Below are 19360 nucleotides of genomic sequence, written 5' to 3'. Positions count from 1 at the left end.
TCCCCGTAGCCCTTCTTGAACAGGTGCTACGCCGAGCCCACAATGCACCGCGGCACAAAGGGACCACTATGAGCAGGTACAATCCACACAACCATCCGTGCGTCGTGCGACAGAAATTTGTGGGCAAACTTCCTCCGTGTGCCTACGTCTTGACTAGACAATGGAAAGCGTTTGACGTATGTTGGCCGCGCTGCTGATAAATTCAGGGAAATAACAAATTCGGTAATTTGTGATAAAAGTGTGTTTTGTTGCGATTTACTAGAAACACTTACATCATCAATGGTCAAACTGTTTTATATTATAACCTCCCACGACCGTTATCATGTTACAAAGCAATGGATCTTAGGTCCCTGAAGAGAACTTGACACATAATTGTTTTGACCTGTGTAGCCTGCAAGGTCCTTGATGTGTTCAGTTTAAATCGATAATTTTCTTCTTAATTGAATAATTAGCATTTATTTATTGATATTACCAAACTTTGCTTCTTTTTACATGATACATAAGAAGAGCTTGTGTCAGTAAGGTCAAGAAGGGGTCATTTACCTGCTTCCAGATTTATTCTTTTCATCCATGTCAGCCAGATGGTTTCTTATCAGGCTATTGTAAGGTGATATCTTTGAATTTCAGATCCAATCTTGCTGTGACATTGGATACAGCAGTTCAGGGTTATATTTGAAAGTTCTGGTATGAACGGAATGCTGTGATTGACATCCAAAAGAGGAGAGAAGAAAAGCCATGGAGTAACTCAAGATATGCTTTATTGTTCATGTTTTACTGCTTAACAGGAAGAAACGACACATGAACAGGTACTTTTAAGAGGCTAATGACCATATATTATCAGTGGATGCCATTTTGGAGGGGCGTAGAGTCAGCGGTGAACTTTGATTGGCTGATTGGGACAAGTCTGTGACTGTGAGGTCAGTGAATGTGACTGTTGATCCACTCTGTGAACTTGGCTACCCTGGTGTAGACGCCCGGCAGGTTGGGGCGGCCACAGCCCGCGCCCCAGCTCACGATCCCAGTCAGGAACCAGCGGCCCCCAACCTGGGACCGGCACACCAGCGGACCCCCAGAGTCTCCCTGAAGGATACACAGACAATATAAAGAGACAAGAGGGAAATTATATTAACTTTAAATACATGTAGTTTAGTTCTGTTTAGCATCATGCTCTGGCAGCAGTGTTACGTGAGTGTTACAATAGCAAGTAATTTCATTAACATGACATTAAGCTGCTTTAATTCTAAATTCACATTAAGATACTTGTGAAGCCTACTCCACAGCAATAAATATAAAAGTGAATTTAGGGATGTGAAGCTTGGTGGACACACCCAGTATATAAAATGCTTACGAATTTAAATTCCTTATGCCATCATTGTCTAGTTTATACGGGACATTGCACTGGCTGTATGTATCTCTAATCAAAGCTGAAATGCCACAGAAAGATAGCAAAAGTAATACAAGAACTATTGGCAGTAAACCAGTACGGCCCACTAAAGGACTGCGCTTCTGTAGCTCACTGGCAGAACAAGACGGTGAGTTCAACTACAAGGAAATGGGTTTGTTTCGCAAGGGAGCACATAGCCTGATAAAAATGTATGCCTTAACTGCTCAGCGAGTTATGTTGGATACAAGTGTGAGATAGATGGATAAAATGTAAATCCTGAGGTCTCACTCACCCTACAGGCGTCCTGCTCTCCTGAGGGCACCCCAGCACACAGCATCCGGGGCGACACCGGTCCGTACCTCCTCTTGCACTCGCTCTGGCTCAGGATGCCAACTTCGGCCTTCTGCAGCACGGTGGGCAACACTTTATCTGGGTGTGGAAAAGGCCAAGCTTCAGTTAGCCCGCTTTTGCATGCGTCCTTTCACTACTTTGCTTTTTTTTTCTCTGCCACTTTTTTTCATCCCTTCTCCTGGTTTAAATGCAGCACTCTTTCAGCTGAAGTTCAGAAAGGAGCTAGAGTTACAACTTCCACCTCTGAGAACAGGACGTACAAGCATCCACACTGTGTCACAATGTTTTGACCAAATTCCTGAATCCCAGGTCGGCAGTACTGCCTGTCCCAAGTTTCGACTGTAGGCTTACGGATTTTCTATTGAATACGTTACCCCATACATTTGCTACTCCATACATTAATAAAGCCACAGTCTGAAATTCGGACAAAAGGTTGTTGAGCTCAACAGCCCTTCAAATTACACATCTCCTTTCCGTGCTCCTGAAGCAATGTGTTAATTTGCTAGAGTTGTTTATGATGTGAGCCACTTTCTTTCCCATTAACAGTGCCAGGACTGTGTAGGAACACAGAGTTTTTTTTATCTATAGTGCACGCAGACCTGACAGCTAGAGGACCATGAGAAAAATATTTGCTGAGAGTGTATTGGATTAGAATCACAGACTGTATCTTTTTTTTATTTTTTTTTTATAATTTATTTATTGAAGGAATTGCACAATACAGGTTATCTCAAGCAGTATCTCAAGCATTTTTCCACAGACATGCTAAATGCCCTAACTTATGTGTGAGTGAGGCACAAGTCTGGATTGCAAGCACATCACCACATTCACCTCTCCCTTCAGCTGCCAAGAGGACAAGCCCTGTAGTATTCAGTATTCAGCCGTATTCAGATTCTCAGGGGACTGCACTCATCCATTGTCCGTGAGAGTATAGTCATCTTTCTCACTGAGACAGAGATGAGCCACAAGGGAGCAGTTATCTCAGGCGACCTGACAGCGGCAAGGCTGATCATTGAGGGCGATGAGTCAGCTTACAGGGAGGAGGAACAGGCTGGTGCTCGGAAAACCTGGCACTTAACCTCACTGACCTCAAGCGGAAACAAGGTCACCATCCCTCCACTGTAACGGACAAAATGGACAGAGTCTCCAGTTTCAGGTTTGTGGGCATCCCACATTTCAGTCTCATATGGTCAACCAACATAAACTCTCTAGTCAAGAACAGCACAACAGCGACTTTTCTGTCTAAGGGCACTAAGGAGGGCCAACCTGCCACAGCAGCTGCCGATGTGTGTTTCTAACGCTGCTCCACTGAGAGTGTCCTGACACATGGGATCCTAGTCTTGGTACGGCAACAGTTTTGCGGCTGACAAGAAGGCTTTACTTTAGAGAGTCATCAACGCAGAGCTGCCCAAAAGATCACCAACATGCATCTGCCTGCCCTGGAAGATCTGGAAGCCCACAGCTCCCGTTGCCTGCGGAAACCATCCTATCTTAAAAGACCCATCTTACACCACCCGTCACTTGTTTGTCCTGATGCCTTCAGGAAAGTGCTACAGGTCCATCAAAACACACACCACAAGATTCATGAACAATTTCTACCCCAAGGCCATCAGCACACTCACACACTGAAAGAACTCCCCCCATAGACAATACTTATTCCGCGCGTGAGCGCGCGTGCGTGCGTGTGCTTGTGTATGTGTGTGTGTATTTGGTTTAAATAACGTCATAAATGCACTGGCTGCTGTGACCTCACATACTGTAACTATTGGACAGACAGAGGAGACAGAAACGATTGAGGCGTTCCGAACAGAAACAGTATTTTAACGTTTCCGGTTTTCGTTCCAACCCTAAAATTGACGTTCCTGAACCGGTTAGAACAAAAAAATAAAGTTCCTGAACCGGTTAATAGCGTTCCATGTCAGCTGCGGGACATACAAATAAGTAGGCTGATCATTAGGACTTTAAAATAATCTTATAAGTCTCTATCCTGTCATTAAACATTAAAAAAGCACTATAGGCAACTGTAATTCTGACATTTTGTAAGTATTATCAGTGGCGGTTCTAGGATTTTTCTGAAGCAGGGGCCACAATGGGGCCAAATGTAACCTTCAGGGGCCAACAGTGTCATCACCATCTGATATCCAGTGATGACGCTGCTTAAATAAACATCAATTTGCGACAAGGCAATACACACATACTGACAGTAAAGAACATCTACTTCTAGTCAACTATCCAAAAGCAACAATGAATAACTCAGTATCCCTTTTGAAACTGAAATAAAAAATCATGAATCAGTAATTGTAATATATACAGTATATATATGTTTTAATTCAGTGTGCATAAAGGGCACATAAAACACACAAAACATAAAAGATAGCAACATCTTTTAACTGTAGGCCTATGTACAACAACATATTCTCTCTCTCTCTCTCTCTCTGTCTCTCTCTCTCTCTCACTCACTCACACACACACACACACAACAGCTTCTCCTTCTAAGCTTTGTTTATAGTCGCTAGTCCTAACAAGGTGGCAAAAAGCATGTATACACCTCTCTCTCTCTCTTCAGAAAAGAAGAATTCTCAGATTGCCATGCTTTGCGCTAAAACGCCTGACAAATTAATTCAAGTCCAATGACTTGGCCCGTCGAGACTCAACGCTTAGCACACCCAAGTGACTCAGACGAGCATTGTACACAAATAAATAGCCTAGGCAATGCACTGCAATTCATAGATACACATAAGTTTGAAACTCATCCAGCTAGGAATGAGAAATGTGATTCGGAGATCGCATAGACTACTTGCTAAATCATTTAGAATTAGCAGCATTGTTCTTTTTAACTTGCGCTTGCGAGTTGACACAACAGTAGCAGGCTATCCCTGCATGTCGAAGGTTAATTTTTGCTGCTTAATGAAAATGCAAGCCCATATCTAATGATATTAGCCTATTGGTGATGATCGACCTCTTTCAAAATACCATGCACCTTCATTTTGTTTCTCTTACCTCGCCATTCATCTGTCTACTACGATATGTCTGATGAAGTGCACCATTTGAGATTCACTGAAAACAAACACAGAATATCGCGTGGCTATCTGATTGATTGACGTGATTTTCAGCCAAACAAAGTTCGTTTTGGTGGTCACCAAAGCCTTAAGACCCACCCCATGGGTATTTTTAACCAACCAGAGTGAGTTATATGCTGCATTCGTCATGAAAACAGCACGTGTACAAAATGCTGCGCTACGCAGCAACCGGCAGGAACAGAACGCTTCTTCTTCTATTCACTTGTATTGACGCAACCGGCGCACTGCCACCAACAGTTTAGAGGTGGAACTGCAGCAGTGATCATTTAATTCTCCGCTTGGTTTTCCGCTTGGTTTTCTCGCCAGGTGATTGGCAGAACAGGGGCCAATCAGGGGCCAATCAAATTAGAGGAGGGGCCTCGGCCCCCCTGGCCCCGCCTGTAAATCCGCCCCTGAGTATTATACATAAGTTAAGACAAGGAAAATGTATGCTATGTTGTTTATTGGGCAAACAAAAGATAACAGCATTTGGCCAAACCTCGTCAGGGCCCAATCAGTGCATTTTTGTCAACAGAGACAATACAAATATTACAAAACTACAATGGTATCTACATACATCCCTCAATGTTGTATTTGGATTTGTTCATCGCGGGGTCAAATTAATAATGCTGCCGCATAGGATTCTCGCAATGTCTTCCCATCTGAACAAAAAAGTTAAAATTCCAAATATGAGAACTACCGTATTAGCCTACGTTTTAAATGAAGACTTAACAAACTAGGGTCGGTTATGCTGGGCAATAGCAAGGTAGTCTACTGCCATCACCAATCATATTGCATTTAGGAATCTTGTGAAAGAGCGAAAAAATAACGTTATTAACCGGTTACCATTATTTTAGGTAAACGATTCTGATCCGGAACATAATTTTTTTTTAAGTTTCTGGTTTCGTTTCTGTTCCTAGCAAAACATCAAATGTTTCTGGTTTTCGTTTTCGTTCCGTGAACCGGTTCAAAGCCTTGATTCACGCACACACATGGAACATACACACCCACACACACACATACACCAGTAACAATAGTCACTCAGCCAACGAGGGGATTTTTGGCATGTTATTTCTAAAATGACACATTTATTTTCGATTCTGCTTTGGATTGGTGGCACCTCACCTGACTCTCTGACAAAGGGAGTTTCTAAAAGTGATTTTCGAAACACTATCATAAGAAAGAAACCATACTGAGAATGTGCTTACTCAATTTGCTTCTGAGTAAAAGTTAAAGAAGCAAATTAAGTAAGTGATCACTTATTCTTGAATTAAAATACATTACTCCACATACATTAAAAAAGGAAGTTGTTCAATTATTTATTATTCCATATTAATTATGGGGAAAAAAGCTGCTTTTTGCATCATTTAATCTATTATGTATTTTCACCCTGACCTGAAATTTGCTGCCATTGTACCTTTACTTTGCATAAAAAATCTGCCAAATGACTTAATGTAAATGATTCAATGATTAAATTTGAATATGAATATACATGATTAAATAACTAAATGTAAATACAAACGTAAATGATTAAATGTGAATATAAATGTAAGTGATTAAATTACTAAATATAAATATAAGTGCGAGCGCTGACCTTGCTCCGAGCGGTAGCCCCAGCCGGTGACCCAGCAGCGGTGGTGCTCACTGATGGCCTGGGAGGGGGCTGGGAGGCAGGCGGGCTGGATGAGGGAGCCGAGGGACGGGGGCCATGGCTTACGTAGCTGCAGCAGGGCGATGTCGTAGTCGAAGTTACGTGCGTTGTAGTACTCGTGCACCACGATGCGACGAACGTCCGCCACGTGCTTGGCACTGCCCTGGGTGAGCATGCCCATGTGGGCGGCCCACTGGCGTGGGTCCGAGAGCCTGTAGGAGTCAAAAGGTCAGAGGTCATGAATTAGATGTAAATGTCCCCTCCCCTTTCATGATGGCATTTATAAGCTAATGTTTTATTCAAATGGACTCATTGACTTATTTGTCCAAAGCAGACTGACAGCCTGCCAAGGTTGGAGGTCAGAAGTTCTAGGTCATGGATGAGATGGAAGTGATCCCACCCTTTGCATGATGGTAACAGGAAGTTAAAATAAAAGGCCATGTAAATAGGATCATTTATAGCCTAAGGTATCAAAAGTGATGGTGTAACTCAAATAAAAGCTCAAATCAAAAGCCCATGTTTGTGGCTTACATCAACACTGTATAAGATATGATATTCTAAATGGATATCACACTCATCTTTAAAAACAGAATGATAGCATTTACATGTAGCAATCTGTCACACCTTTTACCATACTCACTTATCATTTCTCAGACGTAGACTTGCAGTACTTGTTATTCCTTATATGATGTTATTTGGGCATCTTAAAACATGCTGGACCCTAATTTCGTTGATGGGCTCCTCGCAACAAGTAAAGTCTGCCGCGCATGAACTGAAGCTAATTTAACAAAAATAACTTGGCAAAATCATGAGCTATTTTAATACCATGAGGACAAACATAGGTGCTCCCACATGCAACACAATAGCTTTTGCTCACACAAAATGGACTCTGCTCATTGCTCATTGCCAGGCAATGGAATTAGGGGCCAGTATGTTATGCTACAGATATCAACATTTGTGCTGGAAAGTTTTGAAAGTATGAAAGCTTTCTTCAATGCATCAGTTTTTTTTCAAACACTGAATGGACAGCTAGAGGAGCAATTTACTGAATCCCCCCCCCCCTGGAGAAAGCACAAAGGCAAAATAGTATATTGGATTAGAAATGTGGACTGCACCTTTAAAGCTCACCCTTGGGTTACACTCAAACTCACCTGCTGAAGCAGTGCGCCGCTGACAGTAGCCAATCAGAGGAAATGACAGAGGCTCCGCAGTACAGGTGTCCAGAGAAGAGGAGGCTGACCTGCCATGGCCACTCCCCCTCCATCGCATTGACCCCTCCTACAACACGGCCCTCAACATTCCTACCAATCATGTGATCCGGTCCATAAACTCCACCCACATCAGCGGGAATAGAAGCTGTGTCTACCACTCTTTTTACCAGAGATGGCCGACCACATGCTGTAAAGTGTGAAATACAACATGTTATAGCGGCATCCATGCCATGCCTTGAAATACAAAATATTTTAATATAGTTTCAACGTATCTAGCTTTAGATATGTCTTAATTGTAATAACTGTAATCATCAAAAGTTATACATTAAATCCATATAAACAAATACTGACATCATCTTCGCAAGCTCAGACAGTTCCTGAACATCATCACATAGAAAAATGAATACATACAAAATGGATAACAGCCCAGATTATATTATGACACAAGTCAACAAGGCAGCAACCCTCTCTCTCGTACGCACCAATTGTCTATTTATATGAGTGTGATTGACTTTAAATGCCTTTCAGTGTTTGGTGCAGTAATGGTTCTAGATCATGGTTATGATGGACAGGGCCACACTCGATGAGTCCACAGTCACCGACAGTAAAAGGTGTGTGTTTGTGTGTGTGTGTGTGTGTGTGTGTGTGTGTGTGTGTGTGTGTGTGTGTGTGTGTGTGAGAGAGTGTGTGTGTGAGTCACAGAAGTGATCAAAGGCCAGGCTTGTTCTCAGCGCCCTTACAGAAAATCACCCCAAACAAAGATGGCAATTACTGCCAGGGCAACAGGGCACCGCAGCAATTACTGCCCGGTTAATTAAGGAGACGGTAAAATAACATGTTTACAAAAGTACAGGTTCACCTCAAGGTCGAGTCTTTTGCTGTGTGGCTTTTGGGTTCAATAAAAACAGTATGGTTCAGGTGGGACCCAGTAAAATGGCTATGGGTCATAGACTTAAACAAACGATATAATTGGGGTATAATGAGGGTTAATTGACAGGAAAATCCAGCTGGGGCTGTGCATGGAATTTAGGTGATATGCATCGATGCCTGTGACCCAGATTTCTTTTTTAGGACAGAGTTTGATAAAGACTGGTTGCCATCATTGGTGTTTGTGGTAGTGACAATGGAGTGAGTTGTTCTAGGTGAACTACATGAAAATGTCAGTTTGTGCATATGCATATGCATATTTATATGTGCGTGTGTGTGTCTGTATGTGTGGTTCAGACTTGGTTTTTATTAAGGACATATTGTTTAATCAAAGCTGTTGCAAAACAGTGCAGTCACTGTCACATTGGAACAGCTAGCGATGACTTCTTCAGACAGAGGAAGTGACATAACTGACATGTGGAGCTGCTGAAACTCACCACTGTAGTTGCAGCAGCTGTGATACAGTTAAGAGTGTAGTCATTAAGGGATGACTTGGCTGTATTGTGATTAGTTTAGGGCTATTTCATGGGTATATCCAGCTGTGTTTATTGTGTATCCCCCCCCCCCCCCCCCCAAAAAAGAAAGCCCGGACAAGGACAGGGCACACTCATTACAGATGTGAAGCAACCATGAGCAACTAAAAAAAATGGAGGATGATTTAACCAAAGATGGGTCAATTTTGGGCGACCATGACCAATCCTATGTTCTCTACCCATACTGTGGCTGCAAAAAGCACTTACTGTGGAGCATCTGGCTGCAATTTGAACATTGGCTTAATTGTTGTGTAACGGAAAAGCATGACGCCATGCTGTCCATGTGCGGTACAGTCACTGATGTATACTGACCACAGTCCTTCTCATCGCTGCGGTCCAGGCAGTCGGGGACTCCGTCACACTTGGCGTTTCTTTTCATGATGCAGATGCCACTCTCACACCTGTAGCTGATGTCAGAGCAGCGGGTCTCTAAAGGAACACAATTACAAACTCAAATTAATTTACAACTATTTACTTACGAAACGTGGATGTAGCTGATTGTCCTCTGTAAAATGTATTATGAAAACTCTGACTCTAAACAGTCAACCCTTTTTACTCAGTTTGATCTTAAATCATTCAGAAAATGTGGCATTCTGGCACAAAACACAAAATAATAAAAGAGAGAGTACATAGTAATAGAGGCACAGCGAAAGAGACAGAGAGAGGTTGAGATATAGGGAGAGAGACAGAGAGATAGACAGGGGTTGAGATATAGGGAGAGAGACAGAGAGGGGTTGAGATATAGTGAGAGAGACAGAGAGACAGAGAGGGGTTGAGATATAGTGAGAGAGACAGAGAGACAGAGAGGGGTTGAGATAGAGTGAGAGAGACAGAGAGATAGACAGGGGTTGAGATATAGGGAGAGAGACAGAGAGATAGACAGGGGTTGAGATATAGGGAGAGAGACAGAGAGGGGTTGAGATATAGTGAGAGAGACAGAGAGACAGAGAGGGGTTGAGATATAGTGAGAGAGACAGAGAGACAGAGAGGGGTTGAGATATAGTGAGAGAGACAGAGAGATAGACAGGGGTTGAGATATAGCGAAGGAGACAGAGAGAGGTTGAGATAGAGTGAGAGAGACAGAGAGATAGACAGGGGTTGAGATATAGGGAGAGAGACAGAGAGGGGTTGAGATATAGGCAGAGAGACAGAGAGGGGTTGAGATATAGTGAGAGAGACAGAGAGACAGAGAGAGGTTGAGATATAGTGAGAGAGACAGAGAGAGGTTGAGATATAATGAGAGAGACAGAGAGACAGAGAGAGGTTGAGATATAGTGAGAGAGACAGAGAGAGGTTGAGATATAGTGAGAGAGATAGAGAGACAGAGAGAGGTTGAGATATACCGAGAGACAGAGAGGCAGAGAGGGGTTGAGATATAGTGAAGGAGACAGAGAGACAGAGAGAGGTTGAGATATAGTGAGAGAGACAGAGAGACAGAGAGGGGTTGAGATATACTGAAGGAGACAGAGAGAGGTTGAGATAGAGTGAGAGATATAGAGAGAGAGACAGGGGTTGAGATATAGCGAGGGAGACAGAGAAAGCATTAAGCAGTCCTGAGATGACACACACCTCTAGTGCAGTTGCTTTCATCTCGCCCATTGGAGCAGTCGCTCTCACCATTACACACATAGATGGGGTGGAGAGGGCTGCTGCCTCCACAGTTCTTAGTGGGACTTGCTGGAAGGTAAAGCACAACATCACTTTTCACTCACTAACTCACTGTCCATCACACTCTACAAGTCCAAAGAAAATACATTTAAATGTATTGATTTATCTTACTCCATTAACAATAGACCGGGTGACAAAGCCCTTTATAGAGCCTGAAGCGTGCCCCCCCCTTAGAGCAAGCAACGGCTATGGTGGAAAGGAGAATATGCCTTTTAACAGGAAGAAACCTTGAGCAGAACCTCGAGCAGTCCGGTGTTGCATAACCCATTCAAATCAACAGAACTTTTTGGAGCATTCTGAAGAGCCGTATAATAAGTCAGACTACTGCTGCGATGCTGTGTCTAATCAAAAGTGCTGATTTAGTCTGAGTAAACCTTAAGCTAATGCACGTACAACAGAAGACCTCATCACTCTCGTCCTGACAGTCGTCAAGCCCATCACAGCGCTGGCTCTTGTCCACACAGAGGCCAGTGGAGCAGAGAAAATGCCCAGCAGGACAGGCTGGGAGAGAGAGAGAGAGAGAGAGAGAGAGAGAGAGAGAGAGAGAGGGAGACTCATTATCATAGTGATTCCTAACGCACTGTAGTTTCTTCAATGAAATATCGACTTATTATTTCAATCCTGATCTATATTACCTCCTTTAATAAAGAAATATCTTACTTTCTTAAATTTTCAATATAGAAATATGTCTTCTTATTTTTTAAACATGGTGTATTAGGTTATTTACTCATTTCTACTTAGAATCAATTCTGGAAACTAATGTTCTTCATCTCAAACACACTCTCAAAAATCTCTGTGTATTAGGAGTTTTGTGTGTAATCTTGGCATCCAATTATCTATGAACACACAAGCTGCTCATAATCAAATTCCAGTTCTTTTTGCCTCAGGTAATTAGCTCTCTATATTACTCTAATAACTGTATCAAATTGCCACTGTGTTAAATCTAGCATGTTTAATTTAACCAAAACAATGAATACTGCCAGTGGGACCTTCCTGAAACCAAATGGTTGTAAGATGTTTAACCCATTAGGGGACATCAGTCAGTTAGCCTGTGATAAAGCTGTTCATCTGTTGACAGTATATTAGTTAGTAAAAGTGTCTGGTGAAGTGCACATATTAATGTGTGTGTGTCTGAAAGTTAATACATACGTTGGCTGGTGTGTGTGTCTGGTCATAAGAGCACGCATTGATGTGTGTGTGTCTGATAGTTAACATATACCTTAACTGTCGTGTGTGTCTAGTCATAACAGCACGCATTGATGTGTGTGTGTGTGTGTCTGGTAGTTCACACATATGTTGGCTGGTGTGTGTCTGGCTGTAAGAGCATGTATTAGTGTGTGTGTGTGTGCGTGCGTGTGTGTGTGTGTGTGTGTGTGTGTGTGTGTGTGTGTGTGTGTGTGTGTGTGTGTGTGTGTGTGTGTGTGTGTGTCTGGTAGTTCACGCATATGTTGGCTGGTGTGTGTGTCTGGTTGTAGGAGCATGTAGTAATGTGTGTGTGCGTGTGTCTGTGGGTGTGTGTCTGGTAGTTAACACATACGTTGGCTGATATTGAAGCTGCTGTAGGCAGCTGTGAAGGGCGGCTCCGAAGTCCGAGAGTTGCAGCGGAACACCACCTCAGGATTCCGGTCGGATATGCGGAAGACTGTGGAGTGGCCAATGTACCTTCCGCAGTATCTGAGGAAAACAAATGCCGTACCTTAAGATACAACACATCTCAACAACTAAAAAGTTTAGAATAATACAAAAAGGTACTCAGAATAGATTCCAAAAGGTGCCACTTTCTGATGGATAAATTCACTTACACTTGAGCAGAAGATTTTCTGATGCTATTGCTCTTCTGTAGCATATGATATACCTCAAATATACAAGAAATTATAAAAATGTACACCCCGCAGATGAGAAATACTCTTTTCTGATTGGCTAGCAAGTGTTCGTTAATTCTATATGGAGAAGATCCGCTGAAAATATTTATTCGCTGTTCTATATCAATGCTCTGGAAACTGTGAATGGCACCACGTCAATTATAGTAAATAATGGTTGAATGAAAAGCTGCCCATCGATAGAGGCTGCTACAGTTAGTGTGTTGTCAGGCAAGCTAATGGATCAGAATAATTATTTTCTGATTCTAAATAAATATAAACCTAAAATATAAAGAAACACTCACATGATTTCATTGACTTTCCACCAGCCGTGTTCACAAGCATTCAGGTCCTTACGATTCAGTACATAGTTCTGAAAGGTCAAGGCCACCCCCAGATCAGCACGAGGGGCCTGAAACACAACTACACTTCAGTATAGGAACACAATATACCATAATAAACTTTATGTTATGTAGGATTGGAACATTATTTACAATAATATACTATAATATTATGTAGGATAGGAACATAATACACAATAAAATACTATATGTTATGTAGGATAAGAACACAATAAACAACAATATACTATATGTTATGTAGAATAGGAATATAATATACAATAATATACTATGTTATGTAGGATAGAAACATTATATACAATAAGTTACTATAATTTTATGAAGTATAGTAACATTATGCACAATAATATACTATATATAACATATAGTATATTATTGTGTATAATGTTCTTATCTTACAGAACATTATACACAATAATATACTTTTATGTTACGTAATGTTATAATATAACACAATTAAGTCATATATGGTATTGGTGCCCACTGATTCCTAAGAAACACTGCTTCGTTTTGCAGGCTACACATAGCTGGAAAAGTAAAAAAAAAAAACTTGTCCTTGTCCACGTTTGCCCACAGGCCGGGGAGAGGGTAGCTACCTGAAACCTCCACGTGCAGGAGCACTGTGGGGGCAGGAGGCTGGGGTAGAACGGGCTGGTAAACTGCCCGCTGGAGCCGGCGTCTGCTGAGGTCTTAATCGTGTACAGACACTCTATGGGATGTAAACACACGTGTGCGTCAGACACACACATACGTGCATTCTCTCCTTCTCTGTTTCTAATTACCATTCATTAGCTCGGTAGCGCGATACTAGTCACACTCCAGGGTGTGAAAGCACACACACACACTCTTCCATACACACACACATTCACACACATCTCCCAATATAAGTCAGTTGCACTTACTCTCCTCATTGACGGCTTCAAAGTGTCCAAAGAAACTCTTGGTCCCTTGTATCATTTTGAAGAACAGCAGCATAACGTTGGAGGTGGAGACCATAGACACAGACTGAGACACTGGTTCACAGGCCCTGCAAGCCAAGAGTTATCCATTAAGTATTTACTAAGGACAAGGCAGACCTGTCCTGAGCCACTTCAGCTAAAGAGCACCCTTAATGACAAGAGTTTAAACCTGAAGGCGTGAGATTACCCTTTTGTCAAAGACATGACTGTTGTTAACTTAATGATCCTTAATGTTGTATGTGTTATTAGGCATTAGAGACTTACACGTCCCAGCAGTGTGATTACATCATTGTACTCAGGTAGAAAATGCATGTAGATATCCTTACAATATTTATTATCATCATCATTCTCAAGAAGCAACCCAGGACCATTAACTTCTCAGGTGCCTCTAATTTGATTCCCATACGACTCGCTTGATTCTCACTCCCCACTAACATCTAACTCTAATTCTCAGGTGAATTCTTTTTTTTTTAAATTCTTGCTTTGACTCTCACTTTGACTCACCGATGAAGAACCCTCCCCCTCATGGGCAGCAGGGAGTCGTAGACCGTGAGTGAGTCGCTCACACAGTCAGTGGGCTCGATGTGGAGAGACTTGATGGTGAGGCGTATGACGGTGCCTGGAGCAGAGGTGAGCTTGATGTGGCAGTTCAGGCCCCCCCTGGAGGAGAACACTTTAAGGGGGACCATCACCTCGGGCAGGCTGGCGTACATCTTATCCGCACACTGTGAAGCTGGAAGGAGAAGAGGTTGTGTGATAGAGGTAAAGCGTTTTATGACTGTTGAGAGGTACTTTGTCTCCTAGGTTTGAGAATGCCCAGTTTTAAGGATACAGTTTTGTTCTACCTGCCATTCTGTAACACTGATACTGATTCGAATTTGCTATAAATATGACAGATTCATAAAATAAATATTAGTGATTCAGTCCTGCCGTGCATATTGTAAAGGCACTCACCAGTAGAAGTTCCTGTGAATTCAGAACGAATGGCAGCTGTGAAATTAAAAGAAATAATTAAACTGAATGAGGGAATTTTCTGAATTTTCAAAATCAATCCATGACACAGAATATGTCCACATACGACCACCCTAACCCTTTTTATAGTTATACACAGAAAAAGATGTTAAATGCCTTTTGCTAGTGGTTGGGGACTTCCCATAGTGACCAAACCTTTCACTGTCACGACAACCAAACAATCTAGCCTACGTATTATAACAACAGGGTGCACTACAACCATCATAACGATATTTAATAATGCTTCACAATAACAACAAAGATGCCTTTGTGAGTATTACACTAGGGTTGTCAAGTGGGCACCTTCCTTTGTCAATGTTTCGTTGAATTAGGCCCATAACACCTCCAGGAAGCTCAACAGTGGTGCCTGGCGTCCCAGAACCATCCCTATCCATACTCAGGATAGGTTGGGACGCATACCAGGTACAACAACAGATACACTTCAAGATACTCCTCGAAACGCCTTCACATGCATATCTCAGTGTTTGAACTACGCACTGCCTAATAAAATATACTGAATAGTATAATTATAAAATCAAACTAATTTTGCATGCCACAGGCTATACAGGGTAAGGGGTGGGAGGGTTGGGGGGTAACCCCCTTGGAAGTACGGATCCGGGTTTGGGATAAGGGTGGTGATTGGATACGAACCAACATTAGGGTAAGGAAAAGGGGTCAGAGGTAGGAGAGAGGGGGCGGATTACAACATAGATTAGGGTAAGAAAATGAAATGGGATACGAACCCTGGTCACCTTAGGTACCCAAACATTTTACAACAACAGGTTTCATCCATTAATACAGGTCCATTCACATGTCCGCAAGTAGTCTGTGATCACCTCATCCATAACAACTGGCTCGCTTTTCCAGCAGCCTCAAACAACTCCTTTAAAGCTACTTTGAGTGACGCCGTTGAAAACCAAAATCCAACAGAAACTTGGTTGATTCAGCTACAAAGCCTCTAACACGTACATCCACTGGTCGTCTGTGCACTTGCTAACCACATTCACTTGCTTCCATTATCAGCTCTGCATACTTTAGCTTCTTCCTGTCAAAGGCTTCCTCAATCAGATCTTCAAAGGGAATCATTAACTCAATAAAGTAAACAATGCGCTCACGCTCAAAATACAACACCATGTCTGGTCTCAGAGCAGTCACAACAATACACCGCCTTCTGACATCAGTCAGCAATTTCCAAACCTGCAGTTTGCCCTATTTGCCAGTACTGTTTGTAGGGGCCTGGTGTCCACTTTTCTGCCCCTCTCGCACAAAAGAAATTCTAGACACAGAATTATATCAACTTCACTGTAAACTCCATCGCATTGTTTCAATTCAGCTGATGCCCCACCCACCCCAGTCAAACACACATACCATTTACCAATATGGAGTCTATGTCCACTGGGAGGCCCAGCAGGAAGCCCACAGAGGACCTGTTCTTCAGGCTGGTGAAGACGGAGTCTCTGAGGATGGCGCCCACACACTCTTCACACACTGCGGGGGACTTTAGCTGAGGCACCACAAACACCATCCAGAAATGCACTAGTACCCCACCTTTGTTGTCGTTACTGTCAGAGAAAAAGATCATCAGCATTTCTTTCACACAAAAACACAGACATGAAAATACTACCAATGAGACTGTTTTTGGTTGTAGTGAAACCAGTTGAATAGTTCTGTGCTGGGCATTCACCCTTGTGAAAACACAGGAATTTTATTGAGGATTGAGTTTTTACTGGTGCTGGTTTACTGGTTTAACAAAGTTGATTTTGCATGCAAGACTTTTTGAGTTAATTCATTTATCAAGATCTGACTAGTCTCGCAGGTGTGGAAAGATGCTTACCTCAGATCTGATATAAAAGTGTGCCTGTAGAGTTTGGATACTGATGATGTTTTGTACACATCGCTGACCTTTAAAGGAAATGAGCAGTGATGAGGGCTTGATGACAGAGAAGCTGACACACATTAAAAGGCTGCATATTCAATGGAATTAATGTTTATGTCAGTCAAACTAACGTCCACTTACAACATGTTGTATCCTGGTTGCCATGGACACATACTCATGAGAATCTGCTTGCCGGTACTCTGGGATGAACTCTACATTGGCAACACGGAAGATTCCAGCAAAATATACTCCGCTGTTGCTCTCCCTGCGAACTTAGAGGGCCAGAACAACGCTATACAGGAGGAAGCTGATATGTACATAAATGACAGACTTTCGTTCGTCCCTACATCATGGACACATAATTGACATAATTGTAAGTGCATTACTGTCTTTAATTACTGGACATCATTGTTCCAGAACTAGCAAAATGGTACAGGAGTGAGTCTTTTTTTTTTCTACAGAGACCACATTTTCACAAATATTTACATAATTATTATCTGTGAAAATATGAAGAGAACAGTGATATAACAGTGGTCTATATTACCATCACATATTAATCTATGAAATATGTGTCACTGTTGTGGTACGTGACCTCAGGACTTGTGACTCCACTTGGACTTGAGCACCGATGACTCCGACTTGGTTTCAGATTCAAGCATTGACTGCACTTGGGTGTTGGAGACTAAGGCTGACTTTAAATTAGATTTTTTAAAATTGGCCATAATAATGAATACAAATTGATAACTGTAATTACACTACAGCTGTCAAGCAATTAAAAAAACATCTGTTTAATTACACAATTTGTGATTACTTAATCTACATTAATCACATATATTAATTTTCTGTGAAAATAATTTCAAAGTGTGTCAGATTTGCCATTGATGTGAACTGACAAGGGAAACAAGCTTTGGCAGTGTAATGTTCACCACACATCAATGGTAAACAGCAGATACGTGAATGAACTTTATGTAATAAAGTACACATTTTCCATAATTCTGAGTTATCTATCTAATAGTTCACTGATGACTCAAACTCGACTCAGGAAATGGAGACTCAACTGTGACTCTTATTTGGTAACTCGGACTTGGACTCAGACTCAAAAACTGGAGACTGAAGACTCGGCTTGGACTCAAGGTTAAGTGCCTTGACTTGAACATTGGTATGTGTATAGTGTCACTATATGCCTAACAGTGGAGATGTAGTTTGGTATAAGGTAGGCTTATGTGTTTGTACTTACATATGAAAACCCACAGGAGAGACCACATGATGACCACAACCACAAACACCACTAATGTAAAGATGATGGCCATGTTCTGGTGGGTCCAAATGGAGTTGAGCTTCCTCGCCCTCTCCTCCCGCCGTCTGAGTCTGTTGTACCTCCGGCATAGCTTCTGAAGCATGGCATCCACAGTCGCTACTTCCACTGACACATCAGCAATCTGATAACCATGGGGCAAAATAGTTGCACTGTATTTCGGTAGCTCATTTGCAAGAAAGTGAGTTGTAGCCTAGTCACAGATTTGTGATGGTTGGTGGCATTTTACCAAGGACAATTCAAGAGACTATTTGTAAAGTCATCTACTGAATAAACTGACCTCATTAAGTCAGAGGTTGCAAATTAAAGACTGCTGTATTGTATTTTGTTATCTGCTCACATATCATAGCGGCATTGTATTACATTCCATTGCCTCATCCAACGAGATCAAAAACAGAGCTCACGACAATTTTACACCACCTCAAAAACCTGCAAATGTTCTCTTTTGGGTATTAATGACTTCCATGCATAACTTGACAGTGTCGACTGTGACTGTCACTTTCCCCCCCAGAAATGTGATAAGTGATTATTGTTTTACAGCTCAATAAAATTGTGGGTGTCCAGTTTAACGTCAGTGCAGTTTATGTCTGGTCACTGTAGTTCGGCGTGTTGTGTTTTTAAGAGGGGTCAAATGTCACAAGTTCAGCTTGACAATACTGTTGCCAGCTCCTTAACTCCCGCAGTGTTGGAGGCGCATTGTGTTTCTATTGACATTCATTATTCATATATAGTCATCCCATCCCTCCGCTTCTATATAACCACGCCATACGTAGTCTACTTTGTGCATAAACTATCGTGTCTCTGAAGTTGTCAGATAAAAATTACCATCATATGACAACGTAAATGTTGCATGTTAGAACACATCCATCAACCCGATGTGAAAGGTACACAAGCTTCAAAACACAACACAGTAGCCGTTTGGCAACACGAATTAGGGTTTCATTCGGTAATTAGGGTAACCTTAGTCATTCAACAACTTCATCCTTATGTATGCGATTACTGATCAAATTGACATGACTTACACTTGCGATATCGCCTTGAGGCGCATCGTCTGCGCCCTTCTGCTCGCTGTCTTCGCGCTCGGACTCCATGGCACAAAAACATTACTTAAATCACCCTTCACCAAATGCTGGGTTTCAAGAGCTTTGAAAACTTCCATTTACATATTTTAAGTGAAGATCGATAAAGGTTTCCCCC

At 42.0% G+C, this 19360-nt stretch overlaps 1 protein-coding gene across 1 annotated transcript; it reads right to left on the bottom strand.

Moving 5' to 3' along the window:
* Positions 1-918: 918 nt before the first annotated feature.
* tmprss7 (transmembrane serine protease 7) lies at positions 919-19254 on the bottom strand (the record flags this gene model as incomplete). The annotated part of the gene is made up of 17 exons (XM_080855462.1): positions 919-1080; positions 1677-1813; positions 6386-6654; positions 7594-7840; positions 9426-9542; positions 10683-10790; positions 11175-11282; positions 12319-12455; positions 12946-13052; positions 13599-13711; positions 13905-14029; positions 14466-14694; positions 16341-16534; positions 16807-16874; positions 16990-17120; positions 18086-18287; positions 19186-19254. 17 exons carry the CDS (start codon positions 19252-19254, stop codon positions 919-921), a joined length of 2523 nt encoding a protein of 840 aa, XP_080711588.1.
* Positions 19255-19360: the final 106 nt, after the last annotated feature.

The sequence above is a fragment of the Sprattus sprattus genome (genome assembly GCF_963457725.1).
Source record: "Sprattus sprattus genome assembly, chromosome: 17".
Lineage (NCBI taxonomy): Eukaryota > Metazoa > Chordata > Actinopteri > Clupeiformes > Clupeidae > Sprattus > Sprattus sprattus.
The sequence above is the reverse complement of the archived record's forward strand: the minus strand, read 5'-3'. Positions and strand labels throughout refer to the sequence as shown.